The sequence below is a fragment of the Pristis pectinata genome, chromosome 6, assembly GCF_009764475.1.
Source record: "Pristis pectinata isolate sPriPec2 chromosome 6, sPriPec2.1.pri, whole genome shotgun sequence".
Lineage (NCBI taxonomy): Eukaryota > Metazoa > Chordata > Chondrichthyes > Rhinopristiformes > Pristidae > Pristis > Pristis pectinata.
This window is the reverse complement of record NC_067410.1, coordinates 77,766,526-77,791,309: the sequence shown is the minus strand read 5'-3', so window position 1 is coordinate 77,791,309 and position 24,784 is coordinate 77,766,526. Positions and strand designations below refer to the sequence as shown.

The following is a 24,784-nucleotide window of genomic DNA, read 5'->3' as shown; positions in this document are numbered from 1 at the left end:
ATCAGGTGCTGTTGGACTGGGATCCTGAATGATCGTGTAAAGCAAAAATAAAGAAACCAAATTGCCAGCAAGGGTTAGTGAGGTGGAAGTGGGGTGGGGGTGCAGAGGAGGTGGGTGAGAGAAGGTGGGTGGGAGGAGGAGGAGGGCAAAGGGGGTGGGGGAGGGAGTGACTATTTGTATCAGTTGATTAAGTTCAGTGTTTACATCTTTAAATAAATAAATACATACATACATACATACATAAAGACCCTTTACTTCTTGGTATCTGAGACACCATATTCCAAGTGCTTAACAAGGTGTAACTATACAGTAAATGGCAGGATCTTTAGGAACATTGATGGATCTTGGGGTGCAAATCCATAGCTCCCCGAAAGTGGCAACACAAGTAGACGGGGTGGTAAAGAAGGTGAATGGCATGCTTGCCTTCATCAGCTGGGGCATTGAGTATTAAAGTAGAGAAGTCATGTTGTAGCGGTATAAAACTTTGGTTAGGTAGCATTTGGAGCATTGTGCGCAGTTCTGGCTGCTGTATTACAGGAAGGATGTGGAGGCTTCGGAGAGGGTGTAGAAGAGGTTCACCAGGATGTTGCCTGGATTAGAGAGTATTAGCATAAGGAGTGGCTGGACAAACTTGGATTGTTTTATCTGGAGCATCAGAGGATGAGGTGTGACCTGATAGAAGTATATAAAATTTTAAGAGGGTAGATAGTCAGGGTCTTTTTCTCAGGGTGGAAAAGTCAAATATCAGAAGGCATAGCTTTAAAGTGAGAGGGGGGAGCTTTAAAGGCAATTTACAAGGCAAGTTTTTTACAGATTGGTAGGTGCCTGGAAGTGCCGCCAAGGGAGATGGTTGAAGCAGATGTGATAGCAACATTTAGGAGGCATTTAGGCAGGCACATGAACAAGCAGGGAATGAAGGGACATAGATCATGTGCAAGCAGATGGAATTAATTTAATTTGGCATCATGGTTGGTACAGACATGGTGGGCTGAAGGGCCTGTTCCTGTGCTGTACTTTTCTATGTAATGATGAACTACATTGAGTGAGGCGATTAGTGCTGATTCCAAAAGATTGGGTAAGATCTCTGACTGTGATATGCTGAAGCATCTAAACCAACCTGCCCTTTATCATGCTGAAGGACATTTGGATCTTGGCTAAGAATATTCTCCAACAAAGTCATTGGTATTGTATGAAAGATTATCAGAACAGCTCACAAGCTAGAGAAGCCTTGCTTAAATTAGAGCCCACAGAAGGGCTTCAGGATTTTTTTTGACTGAGAAGAATCTCTAACCAAGATATGTGGCATTAGACATACTATCATTAGACAGTCCATAGAGCAGTAGCCAAAGTTGTGCTCTCTCATGATGGCCTTGTGTGCAAATTGAGGAAGAAAGAAGATTGAATGAATGCATATGGTGAACATGGATCTATCAAGTAGCCATCATCAAATGCAACATCAGTGGTATTTTAGTTTGGTTTTCTTCCATAGTTGTAGAAATAGAAGAAGATTGTTGGAGAAAGAACATTGACCTTGGGTTGGGCATAGCCTTCATGAGCTTAGCCTTCAATTTCCCTCTTGCCTCAAAGAGACTAGACTGTCTTCCTCTGTCCATTTCCCCGCACAGATGCTGCCTGACCTGCTGAGTTCCTCCAGCAGCTCAATTTTTTGCTTACTCGCACTCCACCCCATCTCGGGCTCAGCTTATGATTTCAATGCATGGCTAGTTCCTGTTATTTGAGGAGTGAAATGGGATATGTCCACATTTTCATACTGTAAAGATCTTATTTACATCCCTTCATCAGAAGTCATTGCGTTCTTAATACAAAAATATGATAATAACCTCTTCTAAAGGAATTTCAGTAAAAAAGATACCAGTTGAAAGAGCAATGTCAGGTGGAACATGACTGAACTGTATCAGGTTGCTGCCTTGTACTATAGGTGCTATATTGCTGCTAGGATTTTCTTAACTGACTCTGGGACTAACAATCGCACCCCTTGGGAGTAGGAGGTGGGAATTTGCCTGACACTTTGAAATTAGAAGTAAGGGAGTACCTAAATTTCTTGTCCATCTCCTTTGGATCTGAAGTTAATCTGTATTCTGAATTTTTAATTAATGCCACTGTTCTGCACATAACACAAGATAGATGCGAGGAGCTTTCCGAAGGTTGGTCCCTTGTTGATACATCAGAAGAGCTTCTTGAGCTTCACTGATAGCAATCTACAGTTTATTAAAGCAGAAAATATTGGAAATACTCAGAAGGTCTGGTAACATCTTTGGAAAGAGAAACCATTAACCTTCCAGGTCAAGACTCTACTTCAGAAATACTTAATTTATAACTACTAATGAGAACTCATTCATTGGTGTTGCACTTCTAGGTCAACCATTCTTCTGTTCTTCTCTGGTGTGCAGTACTTTAAACCTTGGAGGACAGTAAAATGCTTCCTAACGACTGGTATATTGAATGTATGAAGTAGCACTGGAAAGTTGGAGTAGCATTTTAACCTCCGTAATGAGTGAGCTGGGCCTAGAAGGAAGGAGGAAGGAAGCAATAAAGCTAGGGGATTAATTGGTGTATAACAGTTTGACAAATACTTATCTAAAATAGGACATAAATCATCTCAGAGTAAATTTTGTCTAAATTAGATTAGCTATTCAAGTGCATTCTTTGGCATAAAAATTGTTCACATAAAATTTAAATTGGTAAATTGATAAATTGGTTTATTATTTTCGCATGTATCAATTTACAGTGAAAAATTTGTTTTGCACGCCATCCATACAGATCATTTCATTATACAGTGCAGTGAGGTAGTACAAGGAAAAACAATAACAGAATGCAGAATAAAGTGTTTCAGTTACAGAGAAAGTGCAGTGCAGGTAAACAATAAGGTGCAAGGCCATAATGAGTTAGATTGTGAGGTCAAGAGTCCACCTTATCGTTTTAGGAGACCGTTCAATAGTCTTATAACAGCAGGATAGAAGCTGTCCTTGAGCCTGGTGGTACGTGCTTTCAGGCTTTTGTATCTTCTGTCTGATGGGAGAGGGGAGAAGAGGGAATGTCCGGGGGCGGGTGGGGTCTTTGATTATGGTGGCTGTCTTACTTATGCAGTGTGAAGTGTAGACAGGGTCAACGGAGGGGAGGCTAGTTCCCATGATGTGCTGAGCTGTGTCCACAACTCTGCAGTTTCTTGAGGTCACGGGCAGGGCAGTTGTCATACCAAGCCGTGATGCATCCAGATAGGATGCTTTCTATGGTGCATCAATAAAAATTGGTAAGGGTCAAAGGGGACATGCCAAATTTCTTTAGCCTCCTGAGGAAGTAGAAGCACTGGTGAGCTTTCTTGGCCGTGGTGTCTACGTGGTTGGATCAGGACAGGCTATTGGAGATGTCCACTCCTAGGAACTTGAAGCTCTCAACCGTCTCGACCTCAGCACTATTGATGTAAACAGGAGTGTGTGCACCACCCCCTTCTTGAAGTCAATGACCAGCTCTTTTGTTTTGTTGACATTGAAGGAAAGGTTGTTGTCATGACACCATGTTTCTAGACTCTCTATCTCCTTCCTGTACTCTGACTCATCGTTATTTGAGATTCAGTCCCCTACAGTAACATCATCTGCAAATTTGTAGATGTCCCATATTTCTAGATAAGTCGTATAATTCTAGACGTCCCATATTTGTTGGAACCCCATCTATCTTGGGATAGATGGTGCAGCCTACATATCCACTGTGTCTTCCATTTTGTATTAAGGAATAACTAAGGCGCTGTATGGAAATGTTGTATCTTTGCCTGGATAGTCTTCAAGATGGTGAAAGTGCATGTTAATGAATATGGAACAACACACACAAAATGCTGGAGGAACTCAGCAGGTCAGGCAGCATCTATGGAGAGAAATAAACAGTCGACTTTTCGGGTCAAGACCCTTCATCAGGAATATGGCCATCTTCCTGTTTATGCTCAAATAGGAAACTGGCATCGTTTGCTTTGCCCGCTGTATTGTTGAGCATGATCTGGGAAAACAGGGCAGGTGTCCTACAGGATGTTGTGTTTCCATGCACTTTTGAAGCAGATAAAGATATACTTTGTGTATTAAGTATGTGGTTGAATCCCTTGATAATTGAGGGCTAGGTTGATGTGTTATATGTGTTGAGGTATGTTTGTACTTCATTCCATGGCCATTGCAAAGATAAGAGAGATATCATTTTAGGTTTGATGCAGTTTGGCCAGTTGTTTCCCAAGATGCTGTGCCTGCCTTCATGTACTATCATGGCATGAAAGGTGTCTTCGTAAATGAAACTTCTTTCTTTGTTTCCTGAAATGAGGGTTTCTCTCGTAATTTGTCTGAGCTACCAGACCTGACATATTGATTCCATGAAGAGGACCTAAACCGCTGACTGTTTCTCTTTCCTTTTCTGACCTAAGTTTCTCCAACATTTTCTGTTTTATTTCAGATTTACAGCATCTGCAGTTTTTTTTTATTCTCATTTTCCTTCTCTCTTCTATTGTTCACAATAAGGGACATAATTCACACACAGGCGCTGTTGATTTATATTGATAGAGTAAGACCCTGTAAAGATTTTATTTATACCTCTTTACCTGAATTAATATAACTATTTGGGCTTTAGATAACTGTCAGTGGATCATTTCAAAACAGCTTGCTGAACTTGATGAACAGGTCATTGCAGTCACTCAGCATGCAAGAGAAGCCTCTCAGAGGGCAAAAAGCAGGTGTTAAGGACAACTCATTCATTATGAATACAAACCAATGTAATTGTGCCCCATTAAACAGTTTCACCATTGGAGGAGTGGTGTTCCAGCGATATTTATACCAAAGCCTGTTTATGATTGTTTTATTCCTAAATGTAGCCATCAGTATTGCCTTTTTGTGGTAGCCCCAGTACTAAGATTCCCATTAGTTTGTCCATTTGCATCCATTTTCATCACATTGGAAGCACCTACAGAGAAATGTTCTATGTTCTTAAATATTGTGACATTGCTTGATAACCTTTGCTGTTTATTAGGCTCATTCATCACCAACTTCTTCCAGAATCACCTCTCAATCAGTGGGTGCACCCCCATTTGAGTCAGAAGGTTCTGGTTTTAAGGCTCACAAAACTCCAGGCACAGACTGCAGTGCTATATCGAGAAAATGCTGCACTTTCTCTTTTGTAACGTACTAAACCAAGGCACTAACTGCCAACTTCATCATTTCTGTTTGTGGGAGTTTGCTGTGCAAATAAAATGCCTACAGTATTTCCTACATTATGCTTCAGAAGTAATTGATTAAAGCACTTTAAGGCATCGAGAAGTTGTGATAGATGCTACATAAAAGCAAACTCACCATTTCTGTAGTCTGCTTCCTTTGACCAGGTTTATTTGAAAACTGTTAATTATTCCTACTGTGATATAACCTCATGAAGAAAGGCCAGGATCCACCAGTCAGCAATAAAACATTTTGGGACATCCTATGATCAGGGAAAGGTGCTGTATAAATGCAAGTGTAGTGGCCCGGACCCGCAAGACTCGAACCGCCATCGGCGGCCGTGGGCGCATGCGCAGGAGCGCGATGCGGACTAACCGCGGGGCGGGCCTTCCGGTGGGGACCGCACGTCATGTCCGCCGGAGAGGCTCTCGGTTACTTTAGCGAGCGCGCACACTTTGAGTCAGTAAAAGTGTGCTCCAGTCCAGCCTCCATGTTTCTGCGTTTTCTTTCCTGCCACGCGCTGCATTCAGCTACACAAGTACTTTTTTGCTAAACCAGGGACTGATTGTGGACTAACTCCTTCAGCGATGGCCTTTTTGATAAAGCCCTTTCTGCTTTTAACCATTTTCCACTATGCCACAGATCCTGTCCTTGACCCAGATCCCATATTTATGGTTGGCTATAAGTCTCCTTATTCTCCTAGTAGACTTGCAACATATCCTCTCTCGTGTGCCCACCCATTCCCCTTTGATTCTTTTGCCATGAACCTACTCTAAGTGGTAAATTACAGGAGCCATTTAACCCACCAGCATACCTTTGAGATGCGGGTGGAACCTGGAGCACCCGGCAGAGACCTATGCAGTCTCAGGGAGAACATGCAAACACCACACGGACAGCACCCCAGGTCAGGATGGAACTGCTGCACCACTGTGACAAGCCATTGTTCCAACCATTCCAATCAACATAGCTGAGGTATCATTTGAATTGAGTAAAATATTACTGTGTTTTATTAAATCAATTGCAGTTAAATTTATCTGAACAATGGTTTACACAAGACATTGGGCTAGACTTTACAAATTAATGCACCTAATATAGTAGAGGCCAGATCAAGAATTTAGACAAACTGTGACAGAACACCAAGCATAATTCTCCGTTTTTCTGTTTTAATGGAGATTATTATACCGGCTGCATGATTCCTGCCCAACCTTAAACATTTCTGGGATGGATTCACTTTCAAAAATTGGGTTCTCTTAAAGGCTTGTTACCAACCTTACACAGCTTTTCAGATCATCACTGTTGCTGTGACCCACTACAGGCATAAATGACTCAGGTTCCTAGGTTAGTTTAGCATCTCCCCAGACAGGCCTCTCTGACCTCTGTATAGGATTTTCAGGAGTTTTCAAAGGCTGCTTGGTTTATTGTTGACTAATTTGTCAGATTGGTCATTTTGCAGTTGTTATCTTCTTGAGCACATAAATCCTAGTGCACAGTTTCTGGTATCTGCTAGTATACCAAAACAAAAGGAAAACTCAGGTGCTAAATTTCTATACTTTCACTTGTTCTGTACCAATAAACACCTGAGCAATGCATTCCTGCTTCTTCCTCTCAATCCCCATATTTCCAAAATAAAGGATAAAGTGTAACATTGTTCCATAACGATCCAATTAGAAGTGGGAGGATGGAAATATTGGGAAAATTTGGTCTGGAGCTCATTTCCCTGGAATAGAGAAACTGATCTTCAAAACTCAGCAAACTCACTGGGGTTGATACAGAGCAACCATTTCCACTTCTGGGCGAGTCCAAAAGGATATAGGCATCAGAAAACCATAATGTCAGCGAATAAACTTAGGAGGAATTTCTTAATGCAGCAATCAGTAAGAATGTAGAAATTGCCATCAAATGGAATAACTAAAGCACTTGCCATTAACACTTTCAAGTTGAAGGCTTCATGCATTAATGAGACCAGTGATATAGGATCATTCAGAGAGGGAAATTGCAGTTAAAGAGGCAGGAGGCTTATGTGTTGTATAAAAACTGGCGATGATCACTGACAAATGGTTTATTTTATGTGAGGTTGTTATAATCTTTCTAAGGAATGTACTTAACAACCTCTCTGACTCACTTAAATCCCTAATCTGTCCTCCTTGAAATCTCTTACCATGGTGCAGTTTAGTCATAGTCATAAGGCTATACAGCAGGGACACAGGACCTTCTTCTCAACCAGTCTATGCCGGCCAAGTTGTCTCGCTGAGCCAAGTTGCTTGCATTTGGCCCATAACGATCTAAAACTTTCCTATCTATGCACCTGCCCAAATGCCTTTCAAATGTCATAGCTGTACCCACCTCTACCACTTCCTCTGGCAGCTCATTTCATATACTCACCATCCTCTGTGCGAAAATGTTGCCCCTCAGTTCCCTTTTAAATCTTTCCCCTCTCACTTTAAAACTAAAGCCTCTAGTTTTGGACTCCTCTATCCTGGGGAAAATACTTTTTTTAAGCTAGTCACCTTATCTATTGCCCTCATGATTTTATAAAGCTCTATAAGGTCACCACTCGGCCTCCTACACTCCAGGGAAAAAAGTCCTAGCCTATCCACCCTCTCCCTGTAACCCAAACTCTCCAGTCCCAGTTGCATCCTCATAAATCTTTACTGCACCCTCTTAAGTTTAATAACGTCCTTCCTATAGCAGGGCGACCAGAATTGTAAACAGTACTCCAAATGTGGCCTTACCAACATCTTATACAGCTGTAACATGACATGCCAACTCCTGTACTCAAATGCACTCAAACTGATGAAGGCAAGCGTGCCAAACACCTTCTTCACCACCCTGTCTACCTGTGCTGCCACTTTCAAGGAATTATTTACCTGCACCCCTAGGTCTCTCTGTTCTACAACACTCCGCAGGACCCTACCATTTACTGTGTAAGTCTTGCCCTGGTTTGTCTTACCAAAATGCAACACCTTGCAGTTCTCTCAATTAAACGTGTCTGTCATTCCTCGGCCACTGGCCCAGTTGATCAGGAGCCCATTGAAACCTCTGATATTGTAACCTTTTTCACTGTCCACTATACCACCAATTCTGGTGTTATCCGCAAAATTATCATCTGCAAACGCAAGCTTAGAGTAGTGTCAGGAGCCTGATGTCAGGGATGCAGACGAAGTGGCCTGCCCATTGGAACTTCAATGCTAAGAATGGGAGACAACACTGGCATTTATTTACCTCGCTTGCCAATGGTTTGGGAGAATTTTGTGGAGTCAGTAATGTGGTATTTCTCCAGTACTATGAGATCCCACCATAGGGTTTCCATGTTGCCAGAGCTTACAGAAGGCCAGTAGGCACGGTTACTAGGTAACTTATGAGCTTCATTCAAACAGAACAGTTCCTGTACGTGGCCAGTCCAATCAAGTTGGAACTGAATTGACCAACACTGCTGGCAATTTAATTCAAAAACTGGTTAAACCAGAAGAGTTTCATTTTCATTAGCTGCAGTCATTTTACTTGTGTTTGGGTAAATATCTCATATTACAACATAATTCCAACAGTTCCAAACGTAACTCTCAGTTATCTTTTTACTCTACCTGAATTTCAGAAAACATTTCTATTCTTTTGTAAGTTTGATTGACAGGACATGAAGCCTGCACTCAATGAACTATACTCTGTGATCAACAACCTTGAGACAGGATACCGTGAGGCCCTCTTCATTATTGCAGGTGACTTCAACCAGGCCAACCTCAAGAGTGTGTTACCAAAGTACTACCAGCACGTCTCCTGTCCTACCAGGGGCCCCTAACACCCTTGACCATTGCTATTCAACCATCAAAGGTGCCTTCCGAGCCATGCCTCACTCTCACTTTGGTAAATCTGACCACCAGGCTGTGCTCCTCCTCCCTGCATAAAACAGAAACTGGGAGGATCCAGTACAGAAAGTCACGCAGTGCTGGTCTGAGGAAATAGATGAGCTTCTACGCGACTGCTTTGAGTCAGTGGACTGGTCCATGTTCAAAGACTCAGCTGCCAGCCTTGATGAGTATGTCACCACCATCACAGACTTTATCAGCAAGTGTATTGAGGATTGTGTACCAAAGAGGACAATACAGGTGTTCCCAAACCGGAAACCATGGATGAACTGGGAGATCCACTCCCTACTGAAGTCGAGGTCTGCTGCATTCCAATCAGGTGACCCTGACCTTGACAAGAAATCATGATATGACCTCTGTAAAGCTGTCAGAGATGCCAAGAGACAATATCTGTTCAAAATAGAGTCCCAGACCAGTGTTAGTTGTGCCAGGGCTTACATGCTATAATGGGCTAAAAAACAAAGTCGGGCAGCATAGTTAACAACAGCACATCCCTTCCTGATGAGCTTAACACACTCTATGCACACTTTGAACAGAAGGGGATTGGTTTGTCACCACCCACCCTGACAGCCTCCAATGCAACTGAACCCGTGGGCACCATTGAGGACGTAAGATCAGTCTTCTGGAGAGTGAACACAAGGAAAGCATCTGGCCCGGATGGTGTCCCTGGCTGTGTCCTCAGATATTGTGCTGATCAGCTGGCGGGGGTACTTGCAGACATATTTAACCTCTCCATGCTTCAATCTGAGGTTCCCACCTGTTTTAAGAAAACCACAAGCATCCCGGTACCTAAGAAAAACAAGGTAACATGCCTTGATGACTACCGACCAGTGGCTCTGACATCCACCATCATGAAGTGCTTTGAGAAGCTGGTCATGGCACGCATTAACCCCAGCTTCCCAGAAAACCTCAACCCACTGCAATTCGCCTACCAAAGCAGCGAGAAGCATGGATTCTGTCTATACTTCTCGCTGCCTCGGTAAAGCAGCCAGGATAATCAAAGACCCCACCCACCCTGAACATTGTCTCTTCTCCCCTCTCTCATCAGGCAGAAGATAGGCTGAGGGCACATACCACCAGTTTCAAGGACAGCTTCTGTCCCACTGTTATAAGACCATTGAACTGTTCCCTTATACAACGAGATGGACCCTTGACCTCACAATCTACCTTTTTATGACCTTGCACCTTATTGTCTACCTGCACTGCACTTCTTCTGTAGCTGTGACACTTTACTGTGTATTCTGTTATTGTTTTTACCCTGTACTACCTCAATGCACTGTGTAATGAATTGATCTGTATGAACGGTATGCAAGACAAGTTCTTCACTGTATCTCGGTACAAGTGACAATAATAAACCAATACCAATAATAAATCATTACCAATAATTGACAGAAAAATTAAATAACCATGTTTTACTTATTCCCAAATATCATCAAATTTCTTCCTAACCATATAAGTATATGTGAAACTCACCTTCTGATAAATGTTGAAAATAAAACAATCTTCTTCCACCGAATAGTATTATTCAGTCAAATTGATCTGGTAAATACCCCTCTCTAATCCTTGCTCATTTAGTAAATGGATTAGGAAGAAAGCTAAACAATCCACAGGGTAAATTAAGGCAGTGCCCAATCCTTTTGGCAAAAGTCCTCCCACAGTTTATAGGAAGGGAGTTCCACCATTTAGACCTAATAACAATGAACGAATGGCAATATACTTCCAAGTCAGGATGATGTGCAACTTGGAGGGGAACCTGGAGGTGGTGGTGCTGCTTCAGTGCAACTGCTACCCGTTTTCTTCTTTATAGAAGTCAGAAGTTTGGGAGATGGTATCAGAGCAACTTAAAAAAAGTAAACACAGTCCATTTTTTAGGTAGCCACTGTGCACTGGTTGTGTAGGTAATGAATACTTAGGGTGGTAGCTGGGGTGCTTTGCCCTGCATGGTGTTAATCTTCCTCGATACTATTGGAGCTGCATTCATCCAGGCAAGTGGAAATTATTCAAACACGTTCCTCGTTGTGCCTTGCATATATTGGAAAGACCTTGTATGTCAGGAGGGATATCACTCACCACAGCACACCCAATCTCTGAGCTGATTTCTTGTACAAGGAATGACTCCAGCTATTGGAGAGTTTTCCGTTTCACGCCAATTGTCTTCTGTTTTAATAGGAAACCTTGATGCCACATGAGGTGAAATGTTGCCTTAATGTCATGGGTAGTCACTGTCACCTCACCTCTGGAATTCAGCTCTTTGGTCAAGGCTATTATGAGGTTTAGAGTTGAGTGGTCCTGACTATAAGTGGACTGGTAATTGATGACTAAATGCCACTTGTCATAATTGTTAAAGACGCCTTCCAGCACTTAACTGATGACTGAGAGTGGACTGATTGCGTGACAATTACCTGGATTGGATTTGTACCACTCTTTGTGAACAGGGCAATTTTCCACATTGTTGGGTAATTAGCTAAGCTTTTATGATGCTCCAGTGAGACCCTGGCCAGTATTGTTAAACAGTTAATTCCCATTGCTACACCACCCAGTTCATCAAGAGCAAGATCAAGTTTACTGAATAAATACCACTTTGGTGGCCATGGTAACAGGCTAATACAGAATGGCCTTGATAGGCTTGTACGTTTGTGCAATTACAGGAATCATGGTTTTCTATTTGAATTGAGGACAAATTATGTTGCTCTTGCTGAATGTATTTTTTAAATTTAATTGCAGCAATTTTGAAAAAGCATAGGGTCACAGTTGCAAACTACAAAGCAACAGAACAGGGAGAGTTTCCAGACCATGCTTGGTCACTGAGTATCTTTAATGTAATTGAAATTCTTAGAATGAAATGAAATAAACATACTCATTTCAGATCCTTGTGGACTAAGTATCAGATAAGAAATTTTCTTATTTTACGCCATCCTACAATTTAAATAGCACAGTAAAATATGTTATGTATTCCCCCAGTCTGCTTATATACCTCCTAAAATCTGCTGTTCTCCTTACTGTTTGCAAGCTTTGTCTCACCTGCAAAAGGAAGCCATGCCAACTAAACCAGAGTCTTAATCACCAGCATCTAACCAGTGTGCCACTGGAGCTTACCTGTCCCCTGGCCTCAAAAGGAATTGAAAATGATTGCTAGAAATCTGAACATAGAACATACAAAAGTAGCACACAGGAACAGGTGCTTTGGCCCAACATGCTTACACTAACCATGAAGCCATATTAAACTAATCCCACCTGCCTACACATGATCCACATCCCTCAATTCTCCACCTGTTCATGTGTCTAAGTGCCTTTTAAATCTTGCTGTTGTAGCTGCTTCTACCACCTCCCCTGGCAGAACGTTCCAGTTACCTACCACTCCCTGTATAGAAAGCCTTGCCTCTGAAATCTCCTTTAAACTTTCCTTCTCTCACCTTAGACCTATGCCCTCCACTAGTTAATATTTCTACTTTTAGGGAGAAAAAGAACTCTGTCTATCTACCCTATGTATGTCTCTCATAATTTTATATAAAAGCATTTTAATAAACAAAAAATGAAATAAAACATGAAAAATTAAATTAAAATGCTGAAAACACTCTGTGGAAACAGTTCTGATGAAACCTTAGCTCTGTTTCTCAAGCGCTGAGTGTTTCTTGTATTTTCTGTTTTTTATGCCTGCTCTCAAGACTTGCTTTGAGCAGGACCATATGCAGAACCTGTTGCTGAGGAGACAGTTTCCAGCTGATTGGCAAGGTCCAACGCAAGTCAAGGCTTTTCTGAGTGAAATTCACAAGATCCACCCCAGAAATGCCTTGAGAACTGGGTTAAGGCATGCCAGCAGGTTTACCAGTTGGCAAAGGCATCATTGATATAGAATAACTGTGATACTTCCCACTGATCAAGAAATGGGTGTTCATTGACAAAATAATGTTGAAACAAAACAGATTACACAGCCGAAACAGAATAATACAGAACTTTAGGTACAGAACTGTATATAGAACAATACAGTTTGCACTCCCGCACTGAACTCTGTGAGGAGTCTCACATTGGTGCAATTATTTCATCAGGGGCAATCAGCTCAACGTAAGATTATGACTTCCACCCTCATCAAGGAGTCCTGAACCCACCCAGTTGCACAGGTAAATCTGGCAGTTCAAAATATATTAGTGCTCCTAACACTGACCCCTGAGGCACTGGAATAAATTCTTCTCTTCAGTCTGTAAAACAGCTGTTCACTACTCTCTACTTTCTCACAATATACGCTCTAATCCATGGCTGCCACAAGCCCTTTAATCCCATACTTGTATCCAAAGAGGAAGACCATGAATGAGTATGGAGTTTGATTTGAAGGGTATCATTAATTGAGAGCAACATTTCAGCATTTTATCAGGGCTATTTGAACTAGGAGATTATGTTAACAGCCTGTGATCGATTTCATTCTACATTGAAATGGGATGGGATTTTTTATTATATTCTCTTTAAGGCTGAATAATATTTTGTTTCAACATCATTTTGGGAATGAGCTCCTATTTCTTGCTAAACATTGACAGGTAGGACATTCACATTGTTGCAGAGATCTGATAATCGATCAGAGAGTAGAGGTGTTCTTAAATAGCAACATGTATCCATAACTTGCTGCCAATTGAAGTCTTGCCCTGGAGCATGGGTGTTAAACCTGAAGATACCGGCTAATTTGGGATTTGATTTAGTATGCCCCATGCGTATTGTGCGGACTGTTTACTGTCGCTCGTGGGATAGAAGAGGCCTTTTAAATTACACGCCGCAGAATCATCCCGCCAGCGGAACCCAGTGCATGTGGAGTAATCGGGGCTGCAGTCGGCAGAGTATGTCTGAGTGGAACTGTCTGTACACAGGGTCAGGGTGGGTGCTTGGGAGGTGCCGGGGCTCGGCTATGTAGGAGGGGACTGGGACTGCGGGAATGGGAGGATGTGTACCCGCAGGGTTTGGGGTGCCTTCTGGCCAGGAGCTGGGACATCCTCAAACCCCGGGGGGGGGGGGGGTGGTGAACGGGAAATTGGGGAGACGGTGGAGGGTGTGGCTCGGCAGTTTCTGCGGAGCCGGAGCAGCGACGGCGGCGGGAGTGCGGTGAGTGGGAGCGACGCCGCGGCAGGAGCAGCCGAGAAGGGGGGAAGTGAGAGGAGCTGGGGAGCTACGCTGTGAGTAAACGGGAACAGAGAGCCGGGGGGGGAATGAACGAGGGAGTGGAGACACTGCGTTCAGAGGGAGCATCACAAGATGCGGCAGAGGGAGGGGAGAGCTGCAGCAGGGTTAAGTGTAGCCAGCAGCAGCTTGCAGTGCTGTTGTGAAGCTGACGGGGCCAAACTCGTTGCTTCACGATTGAGAAAAGGACAAGGGTGTTTTTTTTAAATACAGTATCATACTTTGTCATTTTTCTTGGCGACTGCTATAGACTGGAGGAGAAAATATACATAATGTGCGCAAAGGCGTCTTGAATCAGGTCTGGGCGACTCTTTGTATGTTTAAATTGCTCCAATGCTGTTTGGAGTTCCCGTTTGATGCTCCAAAAAGCAATGAAGACTGGTATAATAGAAGTCACTCCATTGAGGCAGGTTGATGGTCTGAAATTGGTATTCATTGAAGGTGTTTTTCAACAGCAACCGGTGAATCATATACCCACCTATAAAACCAAATCACTTTTGCTGAATGTGGCTCATGCCAATCGCCAGGATGTTGAAAAAAGGCCAACATCAAGACTGAAGTGTCATTTTAACAATTACCCATGTTATGCAAAAAAAATCTTTTAAATGTTGCCTGACTTTGTGAGGCTTGATGGTTGTCCCATGATGTTAAAGAGAATACGAGTCAATAGAGGAGAAGTTGAAGGGGTGGTTCTTCAAACTGGAAGCATTTGACCGGGGTTATGTGGGAGGGACACATTTAAATAGCCTGGAAATTAAGGAAAATAGTAAAATTGGTTACTGATATTATTGAGAAGTGTGGTAAATTGTGACATAGATTGTTAAGACTTCAAGAGATAGATCCAAGTTGCAAGATGGGCAGAAGATGTTTTAATGTTGAAAAATTTATAATACACTTAAGAAGTCAGAGTGCTGTTGTGCCACAATTTTAGATGGAATGGAAAGAATGGTAAAATGAAAGACCTTTTTATTTGGAGGTACTGAGTACAAAGACATGAATGCAATCAAATTATCAGTTTACAGTTGCATGCAGTTTTAGGCATGTGAATTATAAAGAAGGCATAAACAATGGGAGAGTATAGCGAAACTATACGGCAAAAGCAGCCAAGCATAAAGTTAGCAAGAGAGATCTAAAAGATACTCAGGTTCACAGGTGCATGTTTGAATTGGTGCTGCATTTGGCAGGACAATAGTGGGGATCTGCCAAAGTCACTCATTCTTGCAAAATTACCCCAAATGCAGAAAATAACCTGTCTCATTTTCTCTCTGACCAACCATCTCCCTAAACTCATTCTATTCCTCAAAATAGCACTAGGGCACTATAAGTAATTTCTTTTTATATGGATACTAGCCTGCTCCCCTTCCAATTTCAATTGTCACCATTAATGAGCCCTTTGTCATACAAACTACCAAACCATCATTGCTTACCTTCCTTTTCCTCTCTCTGAATTCTTTCAAATTTTGCTTTCCAAAATCATGGCCAGTTTTTTATTCATAATCCCATATGTGAATCTCCAGCCAGGTTGCTGAACTGCCGCAGCACTGTAAGTATCATGTGACTGTATAAATTGTTTGACTGTATAAATTGTTTATCCTCATTCTTCTTAATCTCACAGTGGCATGTGGCTATACCCCAATGGCCTACAAATGACTTGCAACTCTATGGAGACTTCATCAGTTCCTCTTTTGCCTTTCTGTAGTGGCTAAGATACTTACCTACAATGGTTTTTCTTAGCATCCTTTCATCTCTATGGATATATTTTCAGTCTTTGACACCCAACAGAAACTCCAATCCTCATTTTTGTTTCTGGTCTCCTCTCTAGCCACTGAATTGAGCCTAAAGCAGACTGTTTATAAACTGCTAGATCCTACTTGGTCTTGAATTGAACCGCCTGTCTCCATTAAGTCTACCTACTTATGCTCCTGAAACCTCTATCCGTGCACTTATTTAGCTTCATTCATTTCTCTTCCTCGGCATAAAATATGAGCTTGTCCAAAACTCATCATAACCTGCACAAAATCCATTATTGATTTTTTTTTTTGCTGACAAGGCCAGAATTTATTGTCTATCCCTATTTACCCTTTGAACTTAATGGCCAGCTTGGGCATTTCAGGGTGCAGTTAAGAGTCAGGCTCATTGGCGGATCCATAATAGTGCATTCTGAGTAAAAGTGTTTTTTCCCCATTAAGGACACTGAACTAGGTGACTGCTTATGACAATCGTGTAGTTTTTTATTGTCACCTCTATAAAAGAAAGCACTTTATTTTTTATTTTTAAGTTTACTTTAAATACTTGAACTTAATTTAGCTATATGCCATGCTGGATTCAAACTCGTGTATCAATTATCAGTAGTCTTGGATGTCAATCCATTAATTAAGTCGCTATGCTATCAATACATTGGCTCCTGATCCTCCCATGTCCTTGGCCTCTCTCTATAACACTAACCTTCCATCTTTAATGGAAAACTTTACAAAGATTGTGGAATGCTCTGCTACAAATTATCAAAAGAACCCGCTAATTATTTCAAAATGGATAGTTGTTTCAAATAAAAGAAAAAAAAACAATTTCAGCCAAATAGTCTGTTTCAATGTATTGATTCCTAAAGCATATTTTAAATGAAATTTTAATTTCCATTTTATAATTTGGATCTCATAACCCCAAGTAATTTGCCACATCAAAACTCTGCCAGTATCAGATTTCTCTGAAGTAAGCAATCATGAAATGGTTAAGAATAAGAAGTTATTCCTAAAACAGAGTTGATTTCCTTTCAACTGCAATAATTCCTTGCTTTAATAAATTGTGAAATAAAATAATACATCTCTAAATATAACTAGTTATGACCAGTAAAATACAGTTTGGTCAATCTGCTGAAATGCTTGTTTTGAGAAGTTTTTCTTTTAACAATGTCATCATTTTTAAAAGTTGTTCATTTTGTTAAATAAACTGTTCTACAATACATCTCTGTCGTTAGCTTCCAGTAATGTTTTGTCCCTTTTGGGCTCAATTATAACCCTTTCATGGTTGATGGTTCCAGTTGGTTACTACAGTCCCTCAACAAGTTTCCACTGGGGACTGTTATGGGGCCACTGAGGGCAGAGTAATTATTTGTCCCGCATTCTCATCACTATTGCATATGTTTGGGTGGTGGCATGCTGTAAATCCATTTTTTTACTTGCTGACATGCTTTATGTGTCACATAGGGTCCATGAACTGCTCACATTCGTGTTAGTCATTCATCTGTGGAGCCTTGATACACTATCAAGCAATCTCATTTCCTCCCCCATCCCTGTCACCTACTTTAAGATTAAAGATTCTGTAGCCAAATTAAAGAGCAGGTTTTTGTGGCATCATTGTCTTGAAGTCCTGAAATCATTGTAAGATCAGTCAATTTCCTGAAAGCAGGCAAATCAAAAAATTGAGAAGACTTCAGAAATGGGTTGACATTTGAACAGATAATGAATGTTATGCAAGATAGCAAGCAAACTCCATTATATTGAGTCGTCATAATCTTGTGTCTATTAATTGGAAATAAACTTTGACTTGCTGAATAGAGAAGGCCTCTGGCTCAAGGTACGTTTTAACAAAATGTACACACAGAGCTTAATGCCCACATGGGTAGCCTAGTTCATATTGACAAAGCTTTGGACCTAATATCAGGAAATTGATAGTGGGGGATTCAGTGATGGTAATGCCATTGAATGTCAAGGGGTGATAGCTGGATTTTCTCTTGTTAAATATTGTCATTGCCGAGCACTTGTGTGGCGTGAATGTTACTTGCCACCTATCAACTCAGAATATTGGATGTGGATCCAGATGTTCTTGTGCATGAATCACAAAACATTAGCAGGCAGGTGCAGCCAGTAGTTAAGAGGGCAAATGGCACGTTGGCCTTCATTGCAAAGTGGTCAAAGTTTAGAAAATAGGGAAGTTTTGTACAATTGTTCAGTGTGTTGGTGAGGCCACACCTGGAGTACTGTGCACAGTTTTGGTCTCCTTACCCAAGAAAGCATTGTAGCATTGGCAGCAGTCCAAAAGAGATTGACTTGGCCAATTTCTGGAATGAGAAGATTTTCCCATCAAGAAAGGCTAAGCAGGTTGGGTCCATATTCTTTGGAGTTTAGAAGAATGTGGGGTGATCTTATTGAAACATGTAAGATCTTAAGGGTAATCTGGTGGATGCTGAGGTGTTTTCACTGGTGGGAGAATCTTGAACGAGAAGACATGTTTCAAGATCAGGAATCAGTCATTTAAAACAGAGGTACATAGAAATTTCTTCCCGCTGAGAGTGGTGAACCTCTGGAATTCTCTGCTTTACCACCACCATGCCACACACCATCCTGACTTGGAAATATATCACCGTTTTTTCAACGTCACTGAGTCAGAATCCTGGAACTCACTCCCTAACAGCAATGAATTGTGGAGGCTAGCTCACTGGAGTTATTTAAAGTGAAGGTAGATCAGTTTTGGAAAGATCAGGGAATTGAAGGCTTTGGAGAACTGGCACAGGAGAACTTGAGGCCGGGGGTTAAGCAGCCATAATCATAATTAATGGTAGTGCAGGCTTGAGGGGCTGGGTGGCCTACTTCTGCTCCTATTTTCTTTTGTGTTCTTGTATAGATTGTAAGTACATATCTACACATCTGTGTTTTATCTGTGACATACTGTTTTGTTAACTGGAGACAACTATCCTTGCTAATCGGAACAACCAAGAACAAAAGTGCAGTGTTAAAGAGCAACATCATTCCAGCTGCCTTTTATAATGAGCAATGATCCATCCAAGGTGAAGGAATGCACGTTACAATTCACTCAAGTGGCCTCTTTTCCGGCAGCTGTGATCCCCTTGCATTTTTGAGTTCAGCTTTCAACAGCCAGCCAACTGTGCTGCAATCTGAAAACACAACTCCTACAGTACAGTAGTAATATCAGTATTTAAATATACTTCCTGAAATGTAAATATACACCAAACAGGAAAATAGACAGGTTTCATTTGAGGTTGTCTCACTCCAGAAGAGTTCATGGCTCAGGACAAAATTTCAAATGAGACTATGTGTAACCTGATAAATCAACAACCAATGTCCTGAGTTGGTTGATCCATGGCAGCCTGACCTTCTTTGCAAAGGGGATGGAGTATAAAAGTTTGGAAAGTTTGTTAAAGTGTACAGGGTGTTGGTGGAAGTGCATTAGTCTTTTTTTTAAGGGTTTACTTCATTGGAAGCAGTTTCACAAGGTTGGTTTCTGAGATGGATGGATGGCTTTATGAGGAAAGATTGAAATTGTACTTATTGGAATTAAGAAGAACAAGTAGTGATTTATTGGAATAAAATATTTGAGAGAGCTTGACAGTGTGGATACCAATGGGATGTTTTCCTCTTGTGAGGAAATCTAGGACTTGTGGGCATAATTTTAGAACAAAGGGTCGGTTATTTAAGATGGAGGGAAAGTCCTTTTTTCTGCAAGTTGTGATTTTTCATAATTAGAACATAGAACAGTATAGCACAGGAACAGGACCTTCAACCCATTGTTGTGCTGAACTAACCAAATTAGTAATCAAATGCCCAACTAAACTAATCCCTTCTGCCTACACAATGTCCACATCCCTCCATTTCCTGCACATTCATGTGCCTATTTAAGAGCCTCTTGAACTGCTCTATTGTATTTGCCTCCACCACAACCCCTGGTAGCGCATTCCAGGCACCCACCATTTTCTGTGTAATAAAAAAAAACTTGTCCGTACATCTTCTTTGATGAGATAAGATAAGATATCTTTATTAGTCACATGTACATTGAAACACACAGTGAAATACATCTTTTTGCGTCGAGAGTTCTGGGGGCAGCCCGCCATGCTTCCAGCGCCAACATAGCATGCCCACAACTTCCTAACCCGTACGTCTTTGGAATGTGGGAAGAAACCGGAGCACCCAGAGGAAACCCACGCAGACATGGGGAGAACGTACAAACTCCTTACAGACAGCAGCGGGAATTGAACCCGGGTCGCTGGCGCTGTAATAGCACTACACTAACCGTTACACTACCATGCCTGCCCCTCTCACCTTAGCCCCTCTCACGTCAAATGTATGCCCTCTGGTATTAGACATTCCAACCCTGGGAAAAAAATACCGGTTGCCTATCTATGCCTCTCATAATCTTATAAACCTCTATCAGATCTCCCCTCAGCCTCTGCCGCTCCAGAGAAAACAACCCAAGTTTGTCCAACCTCTCCTTAAAGCACATGCCCTCTAATCCAGGCAGCATCCTGGTAAACCTCTTCTGCACCCTCTCCAAAGTCTCCACATCCTTCTTGTAATGGAGTGACCATAATTGAATGCAATACTCCAGATGCAGCCTAGAGGTTTATAAAGCTGCAACATCCTGACTCTAGAACTCAATTCCTCGACTAATAAAGGCAAGCATCCCATAGACCTTCTTCACCACCCTATCAACCTGTGGAACCACTTTCAGAGAGCTAGAGACTTGGACCCCAAGATCCTTCTGCAAATCAACACTGTTGAAGGTCTTGCCATTAACAGTGTACTGTCCCTTTACATTTGATCTCTCAAAGTGCAACACTTCACATTTGGTTGGGTTAAGTTCCATCTGCCATTTCTCTGCCCATATCTGCAATTGATCTATATCCCGATGTACCCTTTGACATTCTTCTACGCTATCCACAATACCACCAATCTTGGTATCGTCTGCAAACTTATTAATCCACCCATCTACATTTTCATCCAGGTCATCTACATATATCACAAACGGCAGAGGTCCCAGTAAGGATCCCTGTGGAACACCACTGGTCACAGACCTCCAGCCAGAATAAGTTCCATCAACCACAACCCTCTGTCTTCTCTGAGCAAGCCAATTCTGAATCCAAATGGTCAATTCACCATGGATCCCATGCATCCTAATCTTCTGAATGAATTCTCTACCCTAGGAAATTCTAGAGGATGAGTCAATAATAAATATTTAAGTCTGATATAGATAGTGGCGCAACAGGCAAATCAAGGGTTCTGGGAAACAGTGGGGAAGTTGAAGTTAGATCAGATCAGCTCTGATTTTATTGAAAGATGGAGTGAGCTTGAAGCTGTATGGCCTACTCCCATTCCTACTAGTCATGCTTCTCTGCCTGAGTGTTCACCACCAAACTACCATCAACACAGGACAGACAATAAATCAGACCAAAACAAAATGAAATTATGGCATGTATTATTTTAACCTCATGGGCTTTGTTGCTGATTAGGCACATTGTGATGGTTGAATGACTGGGAATGACAATGACCTATAATGGATTAGCCCTCAGACTATGATGTATCACGAAAGCTATAATCTAACAAATATAACAAAAATATTTCTAATACAACACTAGAATATCATGCAGTACTAAACTCATCACATTTCTGTCTCCTCAAATTATTTCCTTGGTTTGAGTTTGGTAGAAAAAATTAAAATTTTGTAGTTAAAAATGATTATTATTTGTGGAAAGTTGGATTGCAAGTTGGTACAGTTGCCCATTTTAGTTGAGTCACAGTAAGGAGGGTATGAATGTAGAAAATCTGCTGACATAGTAATGCATGTAGATACTAAGGTTATACTTGATATCAAATGCATTAGTTTATTAAATTTTACTAATTAAAATTTAATAATTTTACTTTCCACATAGAATGTTTCAAGGTGGCTGTTTGTAGCATGGGCTCAATTGAACTTTAATCCTCGAGCTTGCATCTTATTTAGCAGAATTGGGCTGTTATTAACTAGGGTTCAACATTTGAAATGTTGAACGCAATAGCTATATGAAATAGGTGTGGTACAGTTAGAATTTATTTCAAAGTCAGTGAAATACTTCTACTTGCTCAAATTGCTCTTTGAACTAGCTTTTAGAACATTGAAAAGGAAAAGACTCTTCAGCCCATTATGCAAAATTAAACTAATTCTATCTGCCTGCACATGGTCAACATCCATCCATTTCCTACCATTCATGCACCTGTCTAAATGCCTCTTAAATGTTGTTATCATATCTGCTTTCACCACCTCCCTTGGCAGCTTGCTCCAAATATCTACCTCTCTCTGCGTAAAAATAAAAGTTGCCTCATAAATCTCCTTTAAACTTTCCTCCTCTTAAGGCTATGCCCTCTAGTATTTGACATTTCCAACATGGGAAGAAGACTCTATCTACTCTATCTATGCCTTTCATAATTTTATATACTTCTTATCAAGTCACCCCTCAGCCTCCAACAAGTCTATTTTGTCCAATGGAAGTGTTATCAACTCAAAACTTTTTTTTTCTCCAGAATTGCTGACAGACCTTGCAATTTCCAGCACTCTGTTTTCCTTTCAGATATCCAGCCATCACTGTACTTTGGTTTACATATTTTCCCCAGTGAGTATTTGGGTAATCCTGGAATAGTTTACAATTGTGTAGAATTAAAGCAGCAATAGTGAGCATTAAACTTCTGTCCCTTTTATCCTAACTGAATTTTCTCCTTATTTTTGTAGGTTAACTTCCCGCCACACGTAGTGAGAGATATGGATGTGAAAGGTCTGAAGGAAACCCTGGCCTGGCTATATTACCAATACCTACTTGTTACATGCAGTTATGTGCTGGAGCCCTGGGAACAAACGATTTTCAATTCAGTTTTGCTCATCATCGTGGCAATGGTTCTGTATACGGCATACGTCTTCATTCCAATTCACATTCGACTGGCACTGGAGTTCTTTTCTGGCCTAGGTGGAGGCCAGACAGAAAGCACAATTGCAATCATGACTTGACTCATAATGATTTTAAGAATCAAGACCTTTTTTAAGAAGAGATCTTGTGAATCTATGGACTTGCTGACAACTCTGGGATGGGTTTTAAACTTGCTTCATGGCTGCAGTCTTAAATTTCCACCTCAATAACCTTGTGACTCAAATAATGTAGTAAATAGCATTCTTTTAAATACATTCAGCAGTTAAAGTTGGGAATCCACAGTCACAAGCTAATAGAAATGTCACCGGCATGACATTAGCAATAACAGCCTATTGGGAGCAATAACTACAAGGGTCAAATATTTACTCTTCAGTTGTGTTATTTGTCTAAACTCAATTCTGACAAATCATTTGCATGTACAGCACTCTCTGTTTGTGTTTTATGTGGATCTTTTGTTGCAATAGTACGGACATTGTAGTTTTTATTATAAAACACCAATTTGCTAAGATATGTTTGTGTAATTGACTGTTTTGAAATTGAAGGTTTCAAGCTGAACAAATTGTGCAGGACTAACAAATGTCAGGTTATATCTTTGAGCTGTTATTATCAGGCCATAATATGAACCATGCTGTTTTGTTGCTTGGTGTTAAAATCTAGGAATGGTTCTACTAATCAAGCTACTTGCGAAAAAAAAAACAAATATAGGTAGCCTTTTTTTGCAATTTAATTGACCTAATGGTAGAGTGATTACAGAAGAACAATTTTTAAAATGCAACTTTCAAATACTATTGAAAGCCCGAAATGTGCTTCCATGTACTACGCTCTCTGGCATTATACTCAAATTGTTGAAAATACAGTGTTATTGAATGAGGGCACTGTAAATGCAATAAAATACAAGGCAGCTTGTCATATGAATTTTTTATACACATCTAAGGTCTTCTTACGATCTTCCAGTTTTCCCTTATGCTGGTAATAATTAACCAAAGTAGATTTAATGGAATATTTGTTGCAAAACCTGTATGTCCATTGTAACTGAACGTCTAACTTTTCCTTGCTGCATTATTCAGGGAAAATCAATGGTTATGTATTATGGATTTTCAATAAAGTTTGCTCAAAATCATTTTTCTCATGTGGTACGGCTTGATACATTTAGATTTATCTTCATTTGTGATTGAAAATGCAGAGGGTGAAATTTGTCAGTGAACAGATGGCCAGATTTTCCAACTCAATAAATGCATTGAATCAGAGTAAAGAAAACCATACAGCCCACTATCTATCCAACTCTGAAAGGGCAACTCTACAAGTCCTACTCTGGTACTTTTCCCCTGCTTTGAAGTTTACCACTGAAGCCATCCCCACCCTTTTTCCTCATGTTGTACATCCTGGATTATAACAAATGGGTCAGATTGTCCAACTGACAGTTATCTTTCTTTCATATCGGAAGGTAACTGAACTGTTAGTGTTGCTCACTGCTTGCCGAGCCAGTGACCTTCTAACCACTTGCCCCTTGCCGCAGTACTGGCAATTTAGAATCCTGCAGCAGGAGATTTTTGGACATCTAGGTTATTGAGTGCCCTCAGACCAAGCAAGCCATTTTAATACTTTGTTCGTGATTTATCAATCATTTTGAGAGAATCCAAATGACACCAAGGGACTATGTAGACCCAAGGTGGACAAGAAGGGCAAAAGTGAGTAAACAAGTCTTGCCCTCTGCTCCGTTCTACTTCAAGTATGTGACTGTTAGGAGATGGAGACTGTCCAAATCAGGAACTACAAAGAAGGCAAGTGGGCGATATGTTAACAAAGATCAGACTTCCTTTTTCCACCCAGATCTCATCTGATCTGCAGAGGTCACCTTGCTGAATCCACGCACTGCACAA

The 24,784-nt window shown here is 41.0% G+C and overlaps 1 protein-coding gene across 8 annotated transcripts in view; it reads left to right on the top strand.

The window, feature by feature from the left end:
- sptssb (serine palmitoyltransferase, small subunit B) overlaps positions 1–24,024 on the top strand; it is a 29,471-nt gene extending 5,447 nt beyond the window's left edge. For 5 of the 8 annotated variants that reach the window (XM_052017248.1, XM_052017253.1, XM_052017254.1 and 2 more), the window contains exon 2: positions 22,712–24,024. In XM_052017248.1, coding sequence (XP_051873208.1) covers positions 22,712–22,984 — 273 coding nt within the window. In that variant the 3' untranslated portion in view covers positions 22,985–24,024. Of the gene's footprint in view, positions 1–13,727; positions 13,885–13,974; positions 14,218–22,711 lie in introns of those variants that run through there. The other 3 variants (XM_052017250.1, XM_052017247.1, XM_052017252.1) reach the window with 3 other exon arrangements.
- The last annotated feature ends 760 nt before the right edge of the window (positions 24,025–24,784 follow it).